This window comes from Pelophylax lessonae (assembly GCF_965119305.1).
Source record: "Pelophylax lessonae genome assembly, chromosome: 6".
NCBI classification, from domain to species: Eukaryota; Metazoa; Chordata; class Amphibia; order Anura; family Ranidae; genus Pelophylax; species Pelophylax lessonae.
Window position 1 is genome coordinate 329,440,852 of NC_138773.1, and position 19,440 is coordinate 329,460,291.

General features: G+C 52.6%; 1 protein-coding gene and 1 long non-coding RNA gene across 2 annotated transcripts in view; one reads left to right on the plus strand and one right to left on the minus strand.

The window, feature by feature from the left end:
* The window catches only part of LOC309558134, a 437,057-nt gene that overhangs the window by 387,928 nt on the left and 29,689 nt on the right, over positions 1 to 19,440 (minus strand). The gene's annotated exons all lie outside the window — the stretch shown is intronic.
* Positions 12,147 to 19,440, plus strand: part of SLC12A8 (solute carrier family 12 member 8) — a 46,050-nt gene continuing 38,756 nt past the window's right edge. The window contains exons 1-4 of the mRNA XM_082261131.1: positions 12,147 to 12,320; positions 12,745 to 12,891; positions 15,165 to 15,356; positions 17,066 to 17,297. Of these exons, the coding sequence (XP_082117257.1) occupies positions 12,246 to 12,320; positions 12,745 to 12,891; positions 15,165 to 15,356; positions 17,066 to 17,297 (646 nt within the window). The 5' untranslated portion in view covers positions 12,147 to 12,245. The remainder of the gene's footprint in view (positions 12,321 to 12,744; positions 12,892 to 15,164; positions 15,357 to 17,065; positions 17,298 to 19,440) is intronic.

Genomic DNA, 19,440 nt, shown 5'->3' on the forward strand with positions numbered 1-19,440 from the left:
GAGGCAGGGAGAGAGATCTATGGGGGGGGAGAAGGAGAGAGATCTATATGGGGGAGAAGGAGAGAGATCTATACTGTATGGGGGGGACAGGGAGAGAGATCTATGGGGGGGGGAGAAGGAGAGAGATCTATATGGGGGAGAAGGAGAGAGATCTATACTGTATGGGGGGGGACAGGGAGAGAGATCTATGGGGGGGGGAGAAGGAGAGAGATCTATATGGGGGGGAGAAGGAGATAGATCTATATGGGGGGAGGAGAGAGATCTATGGGGGGGGGAGAAGGAGAGAGATCTATGGGGGGGGGAGAAGGAGAGAGATCTATATGGGGGGAGAAGGAGAGAGATCTATATGGGGGGAGAAGGAGAGAGATCTATATGGGGGGAGGCAGGGAGAGAGATCTAAAGCAGGGAGAGGGGAAGAGAGATCTTTGAGGGGGGAGAGATATCTAAATTCAGGGAGAGGGGGAGAGAGATCTATGGGGGGAGGGGGGAAAGGGATATATGTGGGGGGAAGGGAGATATCTATAAACAGTGGGAAAGGGGAGAGAGATCTATGGAGGGGGGGGGAGGGATCTTTGAGCAGTAGGAAAGGGGGGAAAGATATGTGTGGAGGGAGGGCAGAAATAAAGGTCTATAAGCAGGGGAGTGGGATCTATGGGGGGCAAGGATAGAGATCTAACAGCAAGGGGAGGGAGAGAGATATATGGAGGGCTGGGGAGAGGGATCTTTGAGCAGTAGGAGGGGGGGGGGGGGAGAGAGATCAATGGGGGGGGATCTTTTTTGAGCAGTAGGAGGGGGGGGAGAGAGATCAATGGGGGGGGGGGAGGGATCTTTGAGCAGTAGGAAAGGGGGAGAGAGATCAATGGGGGGGGCATAAATAAAGATCTATAAGTAGGGAGAGGGGGGAGTGGGATCTATGGGGGGCAAGGATAGAGATCTAACAGCAAGTAGAGGGGTAGAGATATATGTGGGGGAGAAGAGGGAGAGATCTATAGGAAGGCAGGGAGAGCTATAGGGAGCAGAAAGAAAGATCTATAAGCAGGGGGAGGGGAGAGAGATCTATGGGGGCGAGAGAAATCTATGAGCAGTAGGAGAGGGGGAGAGATCTATGTGGGTGAAGGGGGGAAAGGGATATGTGGGGTGGGGGGGGAGAGAGATCTATGGAGGGGGGGATTGGGAGAAATCTATGAGTAGTATGAGAGGGGGTGAGAGATCTATAGAGGGGCAGGTAGAGAAATCTATAATCAGGGAGGGGGGAGAGAGATTTATGGGGGAGAGAAATCTATGAAGAGTAGGAGAGGGGGAGAGAGATCTATGGAGGGAGGTAAATCTATGAGCAGAGGGGGTGATGGGGTGGAGATCTATGGGGGGGGGGGGAGATCTATAAGCAGGGAGGGGAGAGAGAGATCTATGAACAGCAGGAGAGGGGGAGGGAGATCCATGGGGGGGGGGGGGCAGAGACCTATTGGGGGGGGGGGAATCTAAAAGCAGGGAGAGGGAGAGAGATCTATGGGGGGGGGGGGGTGGAGATCTACAATCAGGGAGAGGAGGAGACCTATGGGGGAGGGGGGTGAGAACTATGAGGGTGGGGGGGGGGGACAGATCTAAGGAAGGAGAGAGAGATCTAAAGGGTTAAATCTGTGGGGGGAGAGAGAGATTTACAATGGGGGAGAGATCTATAGGGGGAGGGGGGTCACAGCAGGTAGGGAGTGATTCTGCCTATCGGATCCTCATCCCTGCAATGCTCCGGAGTCTCCCCCCCCCCCCCCCCCCAATCACATCTATTCTCATCACCGCTCAGCGATGTCATTCCGATACTTTCTATCATATGGGCGGGAGGGGCGGGGTTAGGTGTGACAGGGGGCGGGGCCTGACAAATCACACGTGGCTCAGGTGACGCAGCGGACCGAGCGGAGACCGGGAGGGAGACGGTGAGTTAGAGGCGGCCGGGGATCCCGGTGTACGGGGAGGAGATGGATCTATATATACCCCCTGTATATTATATACACTGTGTATGGTACACCTGGCCTGTCTATTACATACACACCTTTATATGGTACACATATTGTACACCTGTATCTGGTCTGTACATATTATACACCTGTATGCGGTACACCTGTATATTATACACCTGTATACAGTAAACCTGTATATTATACACCTGTATATGGTACACCTGGCCTGTATATTATACACCTGTATATGGTACACCTGGCCTGTATATTATACACCTGTATACGGTACAACTGTATATTATACACCTGTATGCGGTACACCTGGCCTGTATATTATACACCTGTATACTGTAACCCTTAATATTATACACCTGTATACGGTACACCTGGCCTGTATATTATACACCTGTATACGGTACAACTGTATATTATACACCTGTATGCGGTACACCTGGCCTGTATATTATACACCTGTATACGGCACACCTGTATATTATACACCTGTATGCGGTACACCTGGCCTGTATATTATACACCTGTATACGGTACACCTGTATATTATACACCTGTATACGGCACACCTGGCCTGTATACGGCACACCTGTATACGGCACACCTGTATACGGTACACCTGTATACGGTACACCTGGCCTGTATATTATACACCTGTATACGGTACACCTGGCCTGTATATTATACACCTGTATACGGTACACCTGGCCTGTATATTATACACCTGTATACGGCACACCTGTAAATTATACACCTGTATACGGTACACCTGGCCTGTATATTATACACCTGTATACGGCACACCTGTATATTATACACCTGTATACGGTACACCTGGCCTGTATATTATACACCTGTATACAGTACACCTGTATATTATACACCTGTATACGGCACACCTGTATATTATACACCTGTATACGGCACACCTGTATATTATACACCTGTATACGACACACCTGTATATTATACACCTGTATACGGCACACCTGTATATTATACACCTGTATACGGTACACCTGGCCTGTATACGGTACACCTGTATACGGCACACCTGTATACGGCACACCTGTATATTATACACCTGTATACGGCACACCTGTATATTATACACCTGTATACGGTACACCTGTATATTATACACCTGTATACGGTACACCTGGCCTGTATATTATACACCTGTATACGGCACACCTGTATACGGTACACCTGTATACGGTACACCTGGCCTGTATATTATACACCTGTATACGGTACACCTGGCCTGTATATTATACACCTGTATACGGTACGCCTGTATATTATACACCTGTATACGGTACACCTGGCCTGTATATTATACACCTGTATACGGTACGCCTGTATATTATACACCTGTATACGGTACACCTGTATATTATACACCTGTATATTATACACCTGTATATTATACACCTGTATACGGTACACCTGGCCTGTATATTATACACCTGTATACGGCACACCTGTATATTATACACCTGTATACGACACACCTGTATATTATACACCTGTATACGGCACACCTGTATATTATACACCTGTATACGGTACACCTGGCCTGTATATTATACACCTGTATACGGTACACCTGTATACGGCACACCTGTATATTATACACCTGTATACGGCACACCTGTATATTATACACCTGTATACGGCACACCTGTATATTATACACCTGTATACGGCACACCTGTATATTATACACCTGTATACGGCACACCTGTATATTATACACCTGTATACGGTACACCTGTATATTATACACCTGTATACGGTACACCTGGCCTGTATATTATACACCTGTATACGGCACACCTGTATACGGTACACCTGTATACGGTACACCTGGCCTGTATATTATACACCTGTATACGGTACACCTGGCCTGTATATTATACACCTGTATACGGTACGCCTGTATATTATACACCTGTATACGGTACACCTGGCCTGTATATTATACACCTGTATACGGTACGCCTGTATATTATACACCTGTATACGGTACACCTGTATATTATACACCTGTATATTATACACCTGTATATTATACACCTGTATACGGTACACCTGGCCTGTATATTATACACCTGTATACGGCACACCTGTATATTATACACCTGTATACGACACACCTGTATATTATACACCTGTATACGGCACACCTGTATATTATACACCTGTATACGGTACACCTGGCCTGTATATTATACACCTGTATACGGTACACCTGTATACGGCACACCTGTATATTATACACCTGTATACGGCACACCTGTATATTATACACCTGTATACGGCACACCTGTATATTATACACCTGTATACGGCACACCTGTATATTATACACCTGTATACGGCACACCTGTATATTATACACCTGTATACGGTACACCTGTATATTATACACCTGTATACGGTACACCTGTATATTATACACCTGTATACGGTACACCTGGCCTGTGTGTTTTGTACACAGATGAAGTTTCAGATGAAGATTTCTATTTTATTTAAAATAAAAATATATGTAAAGTGGACCTGTCACACCGTACCCATGGGGGGGGGGGCAGACTTTGTGTGGGTGTGGGTGTGGTCTAGGTTTTGGGGTGGGGAGCAGACATTGTGTGGGTGTGGTCTAGGTTTTGGGGAATGTAGCCCATCAATGCTATCACTGACCATACACTCTACAATCTGATTGTACAACCTCCTGATTGGATACCAATTGAAAGTCCTGTTAAGGTTTTCTAACTCTAATGGAGATTATACAGAAATTGTACAATCAGGTTGTAGAGTGTGTGGGCAGCTTTAGTGCAGCACACGGATTGGTTGTCGCCTCCGCTGTGTATGACCGGTGCTCCTGACCCCGTGTGAGTCAGTTGGGGTCACTGTTAGGATAAATACAAATGTTCTGTGTCACTCTGGATTCTGTGCAGAATGTTCATTATTGCCCCTTCTATGCCCCCTGGGTGGGTATACATTTTGTATTCGGGGGTTCCCGGCTCCTCCCCTTTCTGTGGACGGTAGCGGAGTCTCCTTTGCAGATCATTGTTGGGATTGTGAGTAAACACACACTGCACACAGGAACAGATTTACCTGCCGGACTGTTCATACTTCTGTTTGGTCAGTTTTGTGATCCTGTATGCCCTACGAGGCGACACAACCAGATCCTTAAACTAGGCTTGCTGATTGGACAGGGAAGGAGTATCTGAATACTTATGAGGTCGTCTCTCTGCTCTCTCCTCCTGTCAGAGAGCCAGCATACTGATGAGGTTGTCTATACGATGACTGTTCCCACATACTGTATATACAGTACATACCCTCCGGAGGGGTGGGGGAGGGACACTGTACACTGACTGTGCCCACCTATACAGTACATACCCTCCGAAGGGATGGAGGGCATACAGTGACTGTGCTCACATATACAGTACATACCCTCCGAGTGGGGGGGGGGGGGGGGGAGAGGGAGCATGCAATGACTGTGCCAACATATACAGTACATACCCTCCGAAGGGGGTCATACAATGACTATGCCCAACTTTACAGTATACACCCTCTGAAGGGGGGGCATATACACCCTCTGAAGGGGGGGCATACAATGACTGTGCCCACCTATGCAGTGCTACATACCCTCCAAAGGGGTGGGGGTGGGGGCATACAATGACTGTGCCCACCTATACAGTACATACCCTCTGAAGGGGGGCATACAATGACTGTGCCCACCTATACAGTACATACCTTCTGAAGAGGTGGGGGCGGCATACGACTGTGTCCACATATACAGTACATACCCTCCGAAGGGGGGCATATCTTCACTATGCCCACCTATACAGTACATACCCTACAAAGAGGTGTGTGTGGGGGGGGGGGGGGGAATAAGGTTTGGAGGCTGACCTTTGATAACACGAACCTTCATCTCCCTCCACATACTTTCTATGGGATTAGGGTCTGGAGACTGAGCCACTCCTTTATTGCCTTGGCCGTGGGTTTTGGGTCATTGTCATGCTGTAATACCCATCCATGTCTAGTTTTCAATGCCCTGGCTGAGGGAAGGAGGTTGTCACCCAAGATTTGATGGTACATGACCCCGTCCAACATCCCTTTGATGCGGTCAGCAGTCAGGTTGTCCTGTACCCTTAGCAGAAAATTACCCCGAAGGCATAATGTTTCCTCCTCCATGTGTGATGGTGGGGGATGGAGTTCTTGGGGTCATAGGCAGCATTCCTCCTCCTCCTCCAAACACGGTGAGTTGAGTTGATGCCAAAGAGCTCAATTTTGGTCTCATCTGCCCACAACACTTTCCCCCAGTTCTCCTCTGAATCATTCAGATGTTCATTAGCAGTCATCAGACGGGCTGTACCATGTGATTTCCTGAGCAGGGGGACCTTGCGGGTGCTGCAGGATTTCAGTCCTCCATGGGGTAGTGTGTTACCAATTGTTTTCTTGGTGACGATGGTCCCAGCTGAGATCATTGAGAAGATTCTCCGGTGTAGTTCTGGGCTGATTCCTCACCGATCTCCATCATCATTGATCCTCCATGAGGTGAGATCTTCCATGGAGCCCCAGACTGAGGGAGACTGACAGTTATTTTGTGTTTCTTCCAACCAACTGTTGTCACCTCTCACCAAGCTGCTTGGCGATGGTCTTGTAGCCATTCCAGCCTTGTGTAGGTCTCCAATCTTCTCCCTGACATCCTTGGACAGCTCTTTGGTCTTGGCCATGGTGGAGAGATTGGAATCTGATTGATTGATTCTGTGGACAGGTGTCTTCTATACAGGTAACAAGCTGAGATTAGGAGCACTCCCTATAAGAGAATCCTCCTAATCTCAGCTCATTACCTGTACAGAATACACCTGGGAGCCCGAAATCTTGCTGATTGGTTGGGGGTCAAATACTTATTTCACTCATTAAAATGCAAATCAATTTATAACTTTTATGAAATGCGTTTTTCTGGATATTTTTGTTGTTATTCTGTCTCTCACTGGTAAAATAAACCGACCAATAAAATTATAGACTGATCATTTCTTTGTTAATGGGCAAACTTACAAAATCAGCAGGGGATCAAATATACTCTTTTTTTCCCTTACTGTATCTCTCAAGGGTTGGGATATCTTTTGGGCATTGGGTGTATTTGTTGGACATTTAGGGGTATCTCTCAGGTTTGGGGTATCTGACGGAATGGGTAGTATCTGAGCATTGGGAGTATCTTTCAGAGTTTGAGGTATCTGTTGGGGTTTCGGAGTACCTGGTGGGCATTGCTGGTATCTCTCTGGGTTTGGGGTATCTGTCCACAGTTAGAGGTATCTGTTGTGCACTGGGAGCATTGTGGTATATATCAGAAATTGGGAGTTATTTGCGGGGCATTGGAGATATCTCTCAAGGGTTAGAGTATCTCTTGGGAATTTGAGCTATCTATTGAACAGTGGGGGTATCTGTCAAAGATTGGGGTACTGTTGGGGTAGGGGGGGGGGTATCTCTCAAGGTTTGGGGTATCTGATGTAAGAAGATATCGGTTGAGCATTAGGAGTATCTCTTAACGTTTGGGGTGTCTGTTGGGGGTATCTGTTACCTGTTGGGCATGAGGGTATCTCTCAAGATTTGGGGTACCTGCTGGGCTTTGGGGGTATCTCTCACATTTTGGGGTATTTGTCAGGCATAGAGGTTTCTGTTGGGCCTTGAAAGTATCTCAAGATTTGGGGTATTTATTGGGGGGTGGGTTATCTGTTTGGCATTGGGGATATTTCATGGTTGGGGTATCTGTTGGGAATTGAGGGTATCTGTGGGGCATTTGGGAGATCTCTAAAGGTTTAGGGTATCTGTTGTGATTGGTGAAATCTGGGGTTTTGGGGTATCTGTTGGGTATTCGGGGTATCTCTCAGGCTTTTGAGTATCTATAGGATATTGGAGGACATCTCTCAGGGTTTGGGGTATCTGTTGAGCATTGGGGGCATCTCTCAGGCTTTAAAGTATCTGTTTGGGGTATCTCTCAGGTTTTGGGGTATGTGTTGGTGATTGGGGGTATTTGTCAGGTATTGGGGGTATCTCTCAGGGTTTGGAACCCCCACAGGGTTTAGAGTATCTGTTGGTTATTGGGGATGTCGCTCAGGGTTTGGGGTATTTGTCAGGTATTGGGGGGTATCTCTCAGGGTTTGGAACCCCCTCAGGGTTTTGGAGTATCTGTTGGGTATTGGGGATGTCGCTCAGGGTTTGGGGTATGTGTTGGTGATTGGGGGTTCCTCTCCAAGTTTGGGGTATCTGTTGAGTATTAGGGGTATCTCTCAGGTATTGGGGGTATCTGTAGGGTGTCTCCCGACTCTCAGGAAAGAGATGTCAGCTCACCCCTGAACTCTGTAGGGTTTGATTCTAATCGTTGAGGACGATCTGTCTCAGTTTGTGCCGATTCTTATCTCTGACATTTATCAGTTTATTCTTCCTCCTGTCTCCAGTGGGGAAGATTTCCTGCACTTCCTGTACCAGAGACACAGCAGGAAATTAGAGAAATCAGTGTGGGGGGTGGTGGTGGAGTTTTGGTGACCCCTGCAGTGGGGGTGGTGGTGTCGGTGGCCCCCATAGTGTGTGTGTTGTGGAGTGCAGTGCCCCCCATGGGGTGCGGGGGGTGACGGAGTGTCGGTGACCCCCGTAGTGTGTGGGGGGTGGGGTATTGGTGACCCCAGTATTGTTGGGGGGGGTGTAGTGTCAGTGACCACTGCAGTGGGGGGTAGAATGGCAGTGACCCCCCCGTAGTGTGGTGGTGTGGGAGGAGGGGTGGAATATGCGGTAACCCCCGTAGTGTGTGGGGGGGTGGAATTTCGGTGACCGCCGTAGTGTAGGGGGGTGGAATTTTGGTGACCCCCCGTAGTGTGGGGGGGGGGAGTGGAATGTGGGTGACCCCCATGTTGTGGGGGCGGGGGGTGGAATGTCGGTGACCCTGTAGTGTGGGGGGGTGAAATGTGAAACTGCAGTGGGGGGTAGAATGGCAGTGACCCCCCCCCCGTAGTGTGGGGGGTGGAGTGTCTGTGACCCCCCCCGTAGTGTGGGGGGGAGGGGTGGAGTGTCTGTGACCCCAGTGGTGTGGGAGGAGGGGTGGAATGTGGGGTAACCCCCGTAGTGTGTGGGGGGGGGTGGAATTTCGGTGACCGCCGTAGTGTAGGGGGGTGGAATTTTGGTGACCCCCCGTAGTGTGGGGGGGGGGGGAGTGGAATGTGGGTGACCCCCATGTTGTGGGGGCGGGGGGTGGAATGTCGGTGACCCTGTAGTGTGGGGGGGTGAAATGTGAAACTGCAGTGGGGGGTAGAATGGCAGTGACCCCCCCCCGTAGTGTGGGGGGTGGAGTGTCTGTGACCCCCCCCGTAGTGTGGGGGGGGAGGGGTGGAGTGTCTGTGACCCCAGTGGTGTGGGAGGAGGGGTGGAATGTGGGGTAACCCCCGTAGTGTGTGGGGGGGGGGGTGGAAGTTCGGTGACCGCCGTAGTGTGTGGGGGGAGTGGAATGTGGGTGATCCCCATATTGTGGGGACAGGGGGTGGAATGCCGGTGACCCCCATAGTGTGGGCGGGATAAATGTGGGTGACACCTATAGGGGGGGGGGGGTGGAATGTGGGTGACCCCCGTATTGTGGGGGGGGGGGTGGAATGTGGGTGACCCCCGTATTGTGGGGGGGGTGGAATGTGGGTGACCCCTGTATTGTGGGGGGGGGGGTAATGTGGGTGACCCCCGTAGTGTGGAGGGGGAGGAATGTGGGGTGACCCCCGTAGTGTGGGGGGGGGGTGGAATGTGGGTGACCCCCGTAGTGTGGGGGGTGGCCCCTGTAGTGTGGGGGGGGGGGAATGTGGGTGACCCCCCTATTGTGGGAGGTGGAATGTTTGTGACCCCTGTAGTGTGGAAGGGGGATGGAATGTGGGGTGACCCCTGTAGTGTGTGTTTGTGGGGGGGTGGCCCCTGTAGTGTGGGGGGTGGAATGTGGGTGACCCCAGTATTGTGTGGGGCAGATTGTGGGTGACCCCTGTAAAGTGTGGGGGGGGGGGTGGAATGTGGGTGACCCCCATAGTGGGGGGGGGGGGTTTAATGTGGGTGACCCCCATAGTGTGGGGGGGGTGAAATGTGGGTGACCCCCGTATTGTGGGGGGGGGTGAAATGTGGGTGACCCCCGAAGTGTGGGGGGGGGGGGTGGAATGTGGGTGACCCCTATTGTGTGTGTGTGTGTGTGTGTGTGTGTGTGTGGGGGGGGTGTGGAATGTTGGTGACCCCCGTATTGTGGGGGGGGGGGTGTAGGTGACCACTCTGTAGTGTGGGGGGGGGCAGGGGTGGAGTGTCTGTGTGTGGTGGCAGTGGAATGTGGGTGATCCCCATATTGTGGGGGCGGAGGGGTGGAATGTGGGTGACCCCCGTAGTGTGGGGGGGGGGGTGAAATGTGGGTGACCCCCGTAGTGTGGGGGGGTGAAATGTGGGTGACCCCTGTATTGTGGGGGGTTAGAATTTCGGTGACCCCCATAGTGTGTGGGGGGAGTGGAATGTGGGTGATCCCCATATTGTGGGGACAGGGGGTGGAATGTGGGTGACCCCCGTAGTGTGGGGGGGTGGAATTTGGGTGACCCCCGTAGTGTGTGGGGGGGTGTAATGTGGGTGACCCCTGTAGTATGTGTGGGGGGGGTGACCCCGTATTGTGGGGGGTGAAATGTGGGTGACCCCCGTAGTGTGTGTGTGGGGGGGGGGTATAATTTGGGTGACCCCTGTAGTGTGTGTGGGGTGGAATTTGGGTGACCCCCGTAGTGTGTGGGGGGGTGTAATGTGGGTGACCCCTGTAGTATGTGTGGGGGGGGTGACCCCGTATTGTGGGGGGTGAAATGTGGGTGACCCCCGTAGTGTGTGTGTGGGGGGGGGGTATAATTTGGGTGACCCCCGTAGTGTGGGGGGGTGGAATTTGGGTGACCCCCGTAGTGTGTGGGGGGGTGTAATGTGGGTGACCCCTGTAGTATGTGTGGGGGGGGTGACCCCGTATTGTGGGGGGTGAAATGTGGGTGACCCCCGTAGTGTGTGTGTGGGGGGGGGGGTATAATTTGGGTGACCCCTGTATTGCGGGGGGTTGGAATGTGGGTGACCCCCGTAGTGTGGGGGGGGGGGGGTGGAATGTGGGTGACCCCCGTAGTGTGTGTGGGGGGGTGGAATGTGGGTGACCCCCATAGTGTGGGGGGTTGGAATGTTGGTGACCCCCGTAGTGTGGGGGGGTGGAATGTGGGTGACCCCCGTAGTGTGGGGGGGGGTGGAATGTGGGTGACCCCTGTAGTATGTGTGGGGGGGGTGACCCCTCATTGGATGGCGGGCGGTCCCGGATACGAGGAGGAAGTAGAAGGCAGGTGGAGGTTTACTCTCATTAACCCTTTCCAGGCTGAGGATTGGATTACAGCTGTGCTTTGTTTGTCCGCATTCCGTCCCTGGAGGGGGGGGGGGGGACCGGTGTAACAGGTGCAGCGAGTCCAGGGAGGGGAACAGGTGAGACCGGAATAGGGGTGGGGGCGGGCAGATAGAATATGTCCACATGGAAGTACCTCCCCCTTATACACCCCATACACCCTGATCTGCAGACTCCGGGCTTCGCCCCCCCCCCTTTGTTTATTTTAACCCTTTTTTTTCCTGCTGCTGAGTCTTCATGTTTGTAGGTGAAGAAGGGACTTCCTGCTGTCCTTTACCAGGCGCTCTACATGGGCAACCTTCAGTCTCACCAGTTGTTTGATCAGGGGTGCTGAGTGACTGCAGTGACATATGGATGGCCAGCAGAGGGAGACTCTCCAAATCTGTGAATGTTTTCTGTAATGGAAATACGGGACAGCAAGGATGTAAAATGTCCGATCCAGTTTTTGTGTTCAGGTTTGTCGCCAGACTAGGGACACCAGGAACTAATAGGGACACGGGGAACTAATAGGGACACCTGTTCCCGTGTTATCTGTGTAAGGGGGATTTCCGGTATGGACTCTGTAAGAGGAAGTAAAGGGAAATTTCCTACACAGGACACAGGTGGAGGTCCCTACTGATCCCTAATCTATCCAGAACTTCATCTAGAAAGGATTGGCTTCCCATAAGCACCTCCTCCTGTAACTACCAATATTCCGCTTATCCAATGTTCCACCAATCAGCACTTCATATAATTTCTTCTGTTACATTGTAGCATCATCATGAGGTGGGGCGGGGCACTGCGGCCCGGCTGGACTGGTCACATGACTCTCTACAGGTGACATCATCGTGACATCTTTACCACAAGATCCCAACATGAACGGTAGAATCAAATCCGGAGATATGGCAGAGAGTGGAAACATCACCGACCTCTTCCATGAGGACGCCCAGGTAGGCGGAGCCGAGGCGGCACATTCCCTCCCCAACTTTCCTTTATATTATTAATGTTTGTTCCTGCTGGCTCATTCTGTCTTCTTATTGGTCCTGAGGATTGGTAAACCCGGGGGGCCCCCAATTCTCACAATCCGTCCATCATTGTATCTCTTCCAGTTCCTGTACAGGGACCACAACCGTGGTGGAGGAGCAGGTTAGTCGGGACCTCAGGGGCGGGGACTGTGATAGTGACATCATAGTGTTGGTCTTTCTATTTGTAGTGCTCTGTGTCCCCGTGTTGTGTGCCCTGCCCTGATCCCCCCCTCCCCCCTCCACATGTGTCTTGGATGTAACATTCTAGTCCCCCTAATCTTCTCACCCCTCCCCCTATGGCCCGGACGTTCGATGTTGGCTCACGTGTCTCCTTGTTTTCCTTGTCTAGGTGTCACAGCTGCAGTCCCAGCCCTGGTGGAAGATCCAGCTATTTGTTTGGGAACCGGTTCTCTTCGGCACGTGGGACGGCGTCTTCACATCCTGTATGATCAACATTTTTGGGGTGGTTTTATTTCTCCGCACCGGCTGGCTGGTGGTGAGTGTCAGCCTGGGGGGCAACTCTGAGGGCTGAACTGTCTGGAGTGCCACATTGATGATGAAAGTCAATTAATAATAATGAATGTAGATCTGTAATGATACCATTGTCCGGCCTCTGAGGGACTGATGCCATTGTCCGGCCTCTGAGGGACTGATGCCATTGTCCGGCCTCTGAGGGACTGATGCCATTGTCCGGCCTCTGAGGGACTGATGCCATTGTCCGGCCTCTGAGGGACTGATGCCATTGTCCGGCCTCTGAGGGACTGATGCCATTGTCCGTCCTCTGAGGGACTGATGCCATTGTCCGGCCTCTGAGGGCCTGATACCATTGTACGGCCCTCTGAGGGCCTGATACCATTGTCCGGCCCTCTGAGGGCCTGATACCATTGTCCGGCCCTCTGAGGGCCTGATACCATTGTCCGGCCCTCTGAGGGCCTGATACCATTGTCCGGCCCTCTGAGGGCCTGATACCATTGTCCGGCCCTCTGAGGGCCTGATACCATTGTCCGGCCCTCTGAGGGCCTGATACCATTGTCCGGCCCTCTGAGGGCCTGATACCATTGTCCGGCCCTCTGAGGGCCTGATACCATTGTCCGGCCCTCTGAGGGCCTGATACCATTGTCCGGCCCTCTGAGGGCCTGATACCATTGTCCGGCCCTCTGAGGGCCTGATACCATTGTCCGGCCCTCTGAGGGCCTGATACCATTGTCCGGCCCTCTGAGGGCCTGATACCATTGTCCGGCCCTCTGAGGGCCTGATACCATTGTCCGGCCCTCTGAGGGCCTGATACCATTGTCCGGCCTCTGAGGGACTGATACCCTTGTCCGGCCTCTGAGGGACTGATACCCTTGTCCGGCCTCTGAAGGACTGATACCATTGTATGGCCCTCTGAGGGACTGATACCATTGTATGGCCCTCTGAGGGACTGATACCATTGTATGGCCCTCTGAGGGACTGATACCATTGTATGGCCCTCTGAGGGACTGATACCATTGTATGGCCCTCTGAGGGACTGATACCATTGTATGGCCCTCTGAGGGACTGATACCATTGTATGGCCCTCTGAGGGACTGATACCATTGTATGGCCCTCTGAGGGACTGATACCATTGTATGGCCCTCTGAGGGACTGATACCATTGTATGGCCCTCTGAGGGACTGATACCATTGTATGGCCCTCTGAGGGACTGATACCATTGTATGGCCCTCTGAGGGACTGATACCATTATCCTGCCTCTGAGGGGCTGATACCATTGTCCGGCCTCTGAGGGGCTGATACCATTGTCCGGCCTCTGAGGGGCTGATACCATTGTCCGGCCTCTGAGGGGCTGATACCATTGTCCGGCCTCTGAGGGGCTGATACCATTGTCCGGCCTCTGAGGGACTCATACCATTGTACGGTCTCTAAAGGGATTCATGCCCGTGTATGGCCCCTGGATGCCCCACTGTCCCGCCCCTTGAGGGACGGATGCCCTACTGTCCCGCCCCCTGATGGACGGATGCCCCACTGTCCCGCCCCCTGATGGACGGATGCCCCACTGTCCCACCCCCTGAGGGACGGATGCCCCACTGTCCCGCCCCCTGATGGACGGATGCCCCACTGTCCCGCCCCCTGAGGGACGGATGCCCCTGTACTGCCTCTGAGGCATGGGGCCAAAGTTAAAGGCTAAGTCCAAACATAATTTGGATTTGTATACAGTGCACCCCCCCCCCCCCCCCGCCCCGGTGTGGTAGCATTGTTTACCTGTATAGACATTCTGGTGGCTACTTCCAGCAGGAAAATGGCATGTACATGCGTGTAATAGTCTGCCATGTGTGTGACAATCTATACAAGCTCTGATTGGGCGCCCAGTCCCCAGATCTCCATCCAATAGAACACCTTTGGGATGAGTGGGGATTGCAGGATGGATGGCTGTCCACACATGCAGGAAATGCAGAATACCAATCATCCAGCATGGAGGCAAATCCACCGAGAGAATGTCCAGCACTGTGATGGTCTTCAGCTGTTCTGGAGGTCCGATCCGACACCAGAGACCTAATAAATTGTTCAGAGATTTTCTATTGTAGTACCCAATTTCTGCCTATAGATGTCACTGTAACAGCACCACACAAAGCCACATGGGATAACATAAATATTTAGAGTTGTATTTATTTGTGTGTAATATTTTGATCCTCATCAGAGGAAAGTTCCGGAACAGAACAGACCCGCAATGATGACATTTCACTCTCTTTAGTGTCATTTCTGGTTTACTGAGTCCCGTTCTCCTCGCAGGGTAACACCGGCATCCTCCTCGGTATCTTCCTGGTCTCCTTTGTCATCCTGGTGGCGCTGGTGACGGTGTTATCGGGAATCGGCGTGTGTGAGCGGTGCAGCATTGGCAGTGGCGGTGTATACTCCATGATCTCCACCGTGCTGGGGGGGAAGGTTGGAGGAACGGTGGGGCTCCTCTACATATTCGGCCAGGTAAGGGGATGAAATGATTGTGTAAATGTTCTGTGTCATGTGACTTCAAGGGTGCGTTTATCTCCCGCCTTCATCGTAAAACTAATAAAAACATAAAATTTAGAAGACAAATATGAAATAATACATTCCATACACCTGGCTCTGTGCTCCCGGCATCTGGCCGCACCGGGCTCCTGGTGTCTGGCCGCACCGGGCTCCTGTGCTCCTGACGTCTGGCCGCACTGTGCTCCTGGCGTCTGGCCGCACCGGGCTCCTGTGCTCCTGGCGTCTGGCCGCACCGGGCTCCTGTGCTCCTGGCGTCTGGCCGCACCGGGCTCCTGTGCTCCTGGCGTCTGGCCGCACCGGGCTCCTGTGCTCCTGGCGTCTGGCCGCACCGGGCTCCTGTGCTCCTGGCGTCTGGCCGCACCGAGCTCCTGTGCTCCTGGCGTCTGGCCGCACCGGGCTCCTGTGCTCCTGGCGTGTGGCCGCACCGGGCTCCTGTGCTCCTGGCGTCTGGCCGCACCGGGCTCCTGTGCTCCTGGCGTCTGGCCGCACCGAGCTCCTGTGCTCCTGGCGTCTGGCCGCACCGGGCTCCTGTGCTCCTGGCGTGTGGCCGCACCGGGCTCCTGTGCTCCTGGCGTCTGGCCGCACCGGGCTCCTGTGCTCCTGGCGTCTGGCCGCCCCGGGCTCCCGTGCTCCTGGCGTCTGGCCGCCCCGGGCTCCCGTGCTCCTGGCGTCTGGCCGCCCCGGGCTCCCGTGCTCCCGGCGTCTGGCCGCCCCGGGCTCCCGTGCTCCCGGCGTCTGGCCGCCCCGGGCTCCCGTGCTCCCGGCGTCTGGCCGCCCCGGGCTCCCGTGCTCCCGGCGTCTGGCCGCCCCGGGCTCCCGTGCTCCCGGCGTCTGCCCGCCCCGGGCTCCCGTGCTCCCGGCGTCTGCCCGCCCCGGGCTCCCCTGATCCTGGCCGCACCAGGCTCCTGGTGTCTGGCCGCACCCGGCTCCTGTGCTCCTGGCACCCAGGGTATATATAATATTTCGGGAATCTGTTAATTATCCCATTGAAATATCTACTTATATCTGTTCAATAACAGCAAATCCCTGTTGATCCTGACAGATATCCAGGAAGCTGATCACTACCTGTGCTCTCTGCCTCCGCTTCACTCTTATCACCTACATTGTTTCCAGCTATCTCCGTGGACTACAGAACACCAGCTTCCAATGTTATAGAGATGAGGAAAGGGGGAGGTGTTCTGTAGTCCTGTTCTAGGGTGACAGCGTTTCTCCTCCATGGAATACAGTGCAGGGAGTGTTGTTACCCAGGACAGGAAGTGTGTTACTGGCAGGATCACCAAGGGGGAAAAAAAAGGAAAACTAAGGAGGGCTGAGCTGAAATTACTTTTATGTTTTGGGGTTTTTAGATCTTATTATTGTTTATTGCTTTTGAAAATGCTAGCTGCCTGGCTGACTATGATCTGGAACAAGAATGCATGCAGCAGGTGAACTCGGAGCGTCAGATCTACATGCTTCTTCGGGTTGGTGACCCCAAAAACATTGAAACCAGAGGACCATCATGGGAGCCAGGCAACTAGCATCTTCAGAAGAGGAGATGAACAGTGGATTTCTGGGAAATTACACCGCACAGACAGCTCTGCTCTTCTCTCTTACCCATACAATTTGTATCCAATCAGTGCAGAGTTGGTAGATCTGGGGAAGATTGTACAATCTCTGTTCCTCAGTGTGTTGCAGGCGCCATGTACATCACCGGCTTCGCAGAGTCCATCTCCGACCTCCTCCACCTGCAGAGTACCTGGGCGGTGCGCGGCATCTCACTGGCTGTGCTGCTGGGATTGCTGGGAATCAACCTGGCCGGAGTGAAGTGGATCATTCGGCTGCAGCTGCTGCTCCTGTTCCTATTGGCCGTCTCCACCCTGGACTTTGTGATTGGCTCCTTCGCCCACCTGGATCCAGGTACCCACCGAGTGCAGCAATCAGAACCTCTGACCGGCTTCCTTGGTGCATTTGTAGTATGTGGATGTTTTTTATGGGGGGGCGCTCTTGCCTGCGCGCTGTTTTGTGCTTTTGTTGTTGATCTCTTACATTGTTGTGTTCTCTTGCTGGTGATCTCCTCTCTAGTTTTCTTTTCCCTGTGCTCTTGCTCTCTTTTACTTTCTTGCATTCTTGTTTTCTTGCGCTTGTTCTAGCATTCTCTCTCATTTTCTCTCTTGCTCTCCTGCCTGTGCCCTTCATTGTGCTCTTGCTCCCTCTCTTGCACCCTCTCTTGCACTCTTTCTCCTGTGCTCTTGCTCTATTTTCTTTTCTCTTTTGAGCTCTTATCTTTGCATTCTGTTATGCTCTTTGATCTCGCTTGCGCACTCGCTTGCGCGCTCCTTGCGCTCTTTCCTGCACGCTCCTCCTTTCACTCTTGCCTGCGCGCTCCTGCTTGCGCTTCTGCCTGCGCGCTCCTGCTTGCGCTTTTGCCTGCGTGCTCCTCCTTGCGCTCTTGCCTGCGCACTCCTCCTTGCGCTCTTGCCTGTGCGGTCCTCCTTGCGCTCTTGCCTGTGCGGTCCTCCTTGCGCTCTTGCCTGCGCGGTCCTCCTTGCGCTCTTGCCTGCGCGCTCCTCCTTTGAGCTCTTGCCTGTGCGCTCCTCCTTTGAGCTCTTGCCTGCGCGCTCCTCCTTTGCGCTCTTGCCTGTGCGCTCCTCCTTGCGCTCTTGCTCTTTTACTTGCATTCTCATGTGCACTCGCCTGTACGCTTTCTATTGTGCTTATGCCTGTGCACTCCTTCTTGCGCTCTTGCCTGCGCGCTCATCGCGCTCTTGCCTGCATGCTCCTTCATGCTCTCTTGTCTGCGCATGCTCTCTTGTTCTCTGGCTGGTGATCTAATATGCTGTGTTCACGCTCTCTCTCAAGCCCTGGTCCTCCTTTCCCTGTTCTCTTGCTCTTTTACTTGCTTTCTCATTTTCTTGCTCTGTCTCATGTGCTTGTTCTAGCACTTTCTCTGTTTCTCTTTCTCTCTTTCCTGTGCCCTTTATTGTGCTCTTGCTCCCTCTCTTGCGCTCTCTTTCTCCTGTGCTCTTGCTCTATTTAATTTTCTCCCTAGCAATGTTGTTTTCATGTTCTCTCTCCTGCTTTTGCTTTTGTGCTCTTGCTGTCTCTCCTACTCGCTTGTCTCCCTTGCCACTGCGCTCTCTTTTGTGCGCTGATAATCTGTATTGCGCATGAGAAGTTTGTTTTCAGTGACCAGCAGAAAGTGATGCTACATTACACACAAGTGACCAGCAGAGGGTGACAGAGCTCTGAGGATGAAGTAATTCAAAGCTCTCAGTGGTTTGGGTTCTGCATTTCACAAAGGTGACCAGCAGAGGGTGGTAGCGCTCTGTGGATAAGATAATTCATGACTCGTAGTGGTTCGGGTCTGGAAGCTGCATTAAACACAGGTGACCAGCAGAGGATGGCAAGGCTCTGTGGATGAGGTTATTTTTTAGCTCTCAATGGTTTAGAATGGGGTGCTGCAGTACCCACAAATGACCAGTTGGGGGCAGCAGTGCTCTGTGGATGAAGTCATTCATAACTCATAGTGGTTTAGGATAGGGTGCTGCATTACATTCAGGTGACCAGTAGAGAGCGACGGAACTCATGGTCATTGTATTTTAGTGGTTTAGGTTGGGGGTGCTGCATTACACACAGGTGACCAGCAGGGGGCGTCAGTGCTCTGTGGATGAGGTTACCCATGGCTCTCAATATTTTGGGTTGCAGTGCTCTGTGGATGAGGCAATCTATGGCTCTCAATGTTTTATGTTTTAGATTGCAGTGCTGCATTACACACAGGTGACCAGCAGAGGGAGCCATAACTCATGGTCATTCATGGATTCTAGTGGTTTTGCTTGGGGGTGCTGCATTACACATAGGTGACCAGCAGGGGGTGGCAGTGTTCTGTGGATGAGATCATCCATGGCTCTCCATGTTTTGGGTTGCAGTGCTGCATTACACACAGGTGACCAGCAGAGGGCGGCAGAACTCATGGTCATTCATGAATTTTAGTGGTTTGGGTCACAGTGCTGCAATACACACAGGTGACCAGCAGGGGGTAGCAGTGCTCTGTGGATGAGGC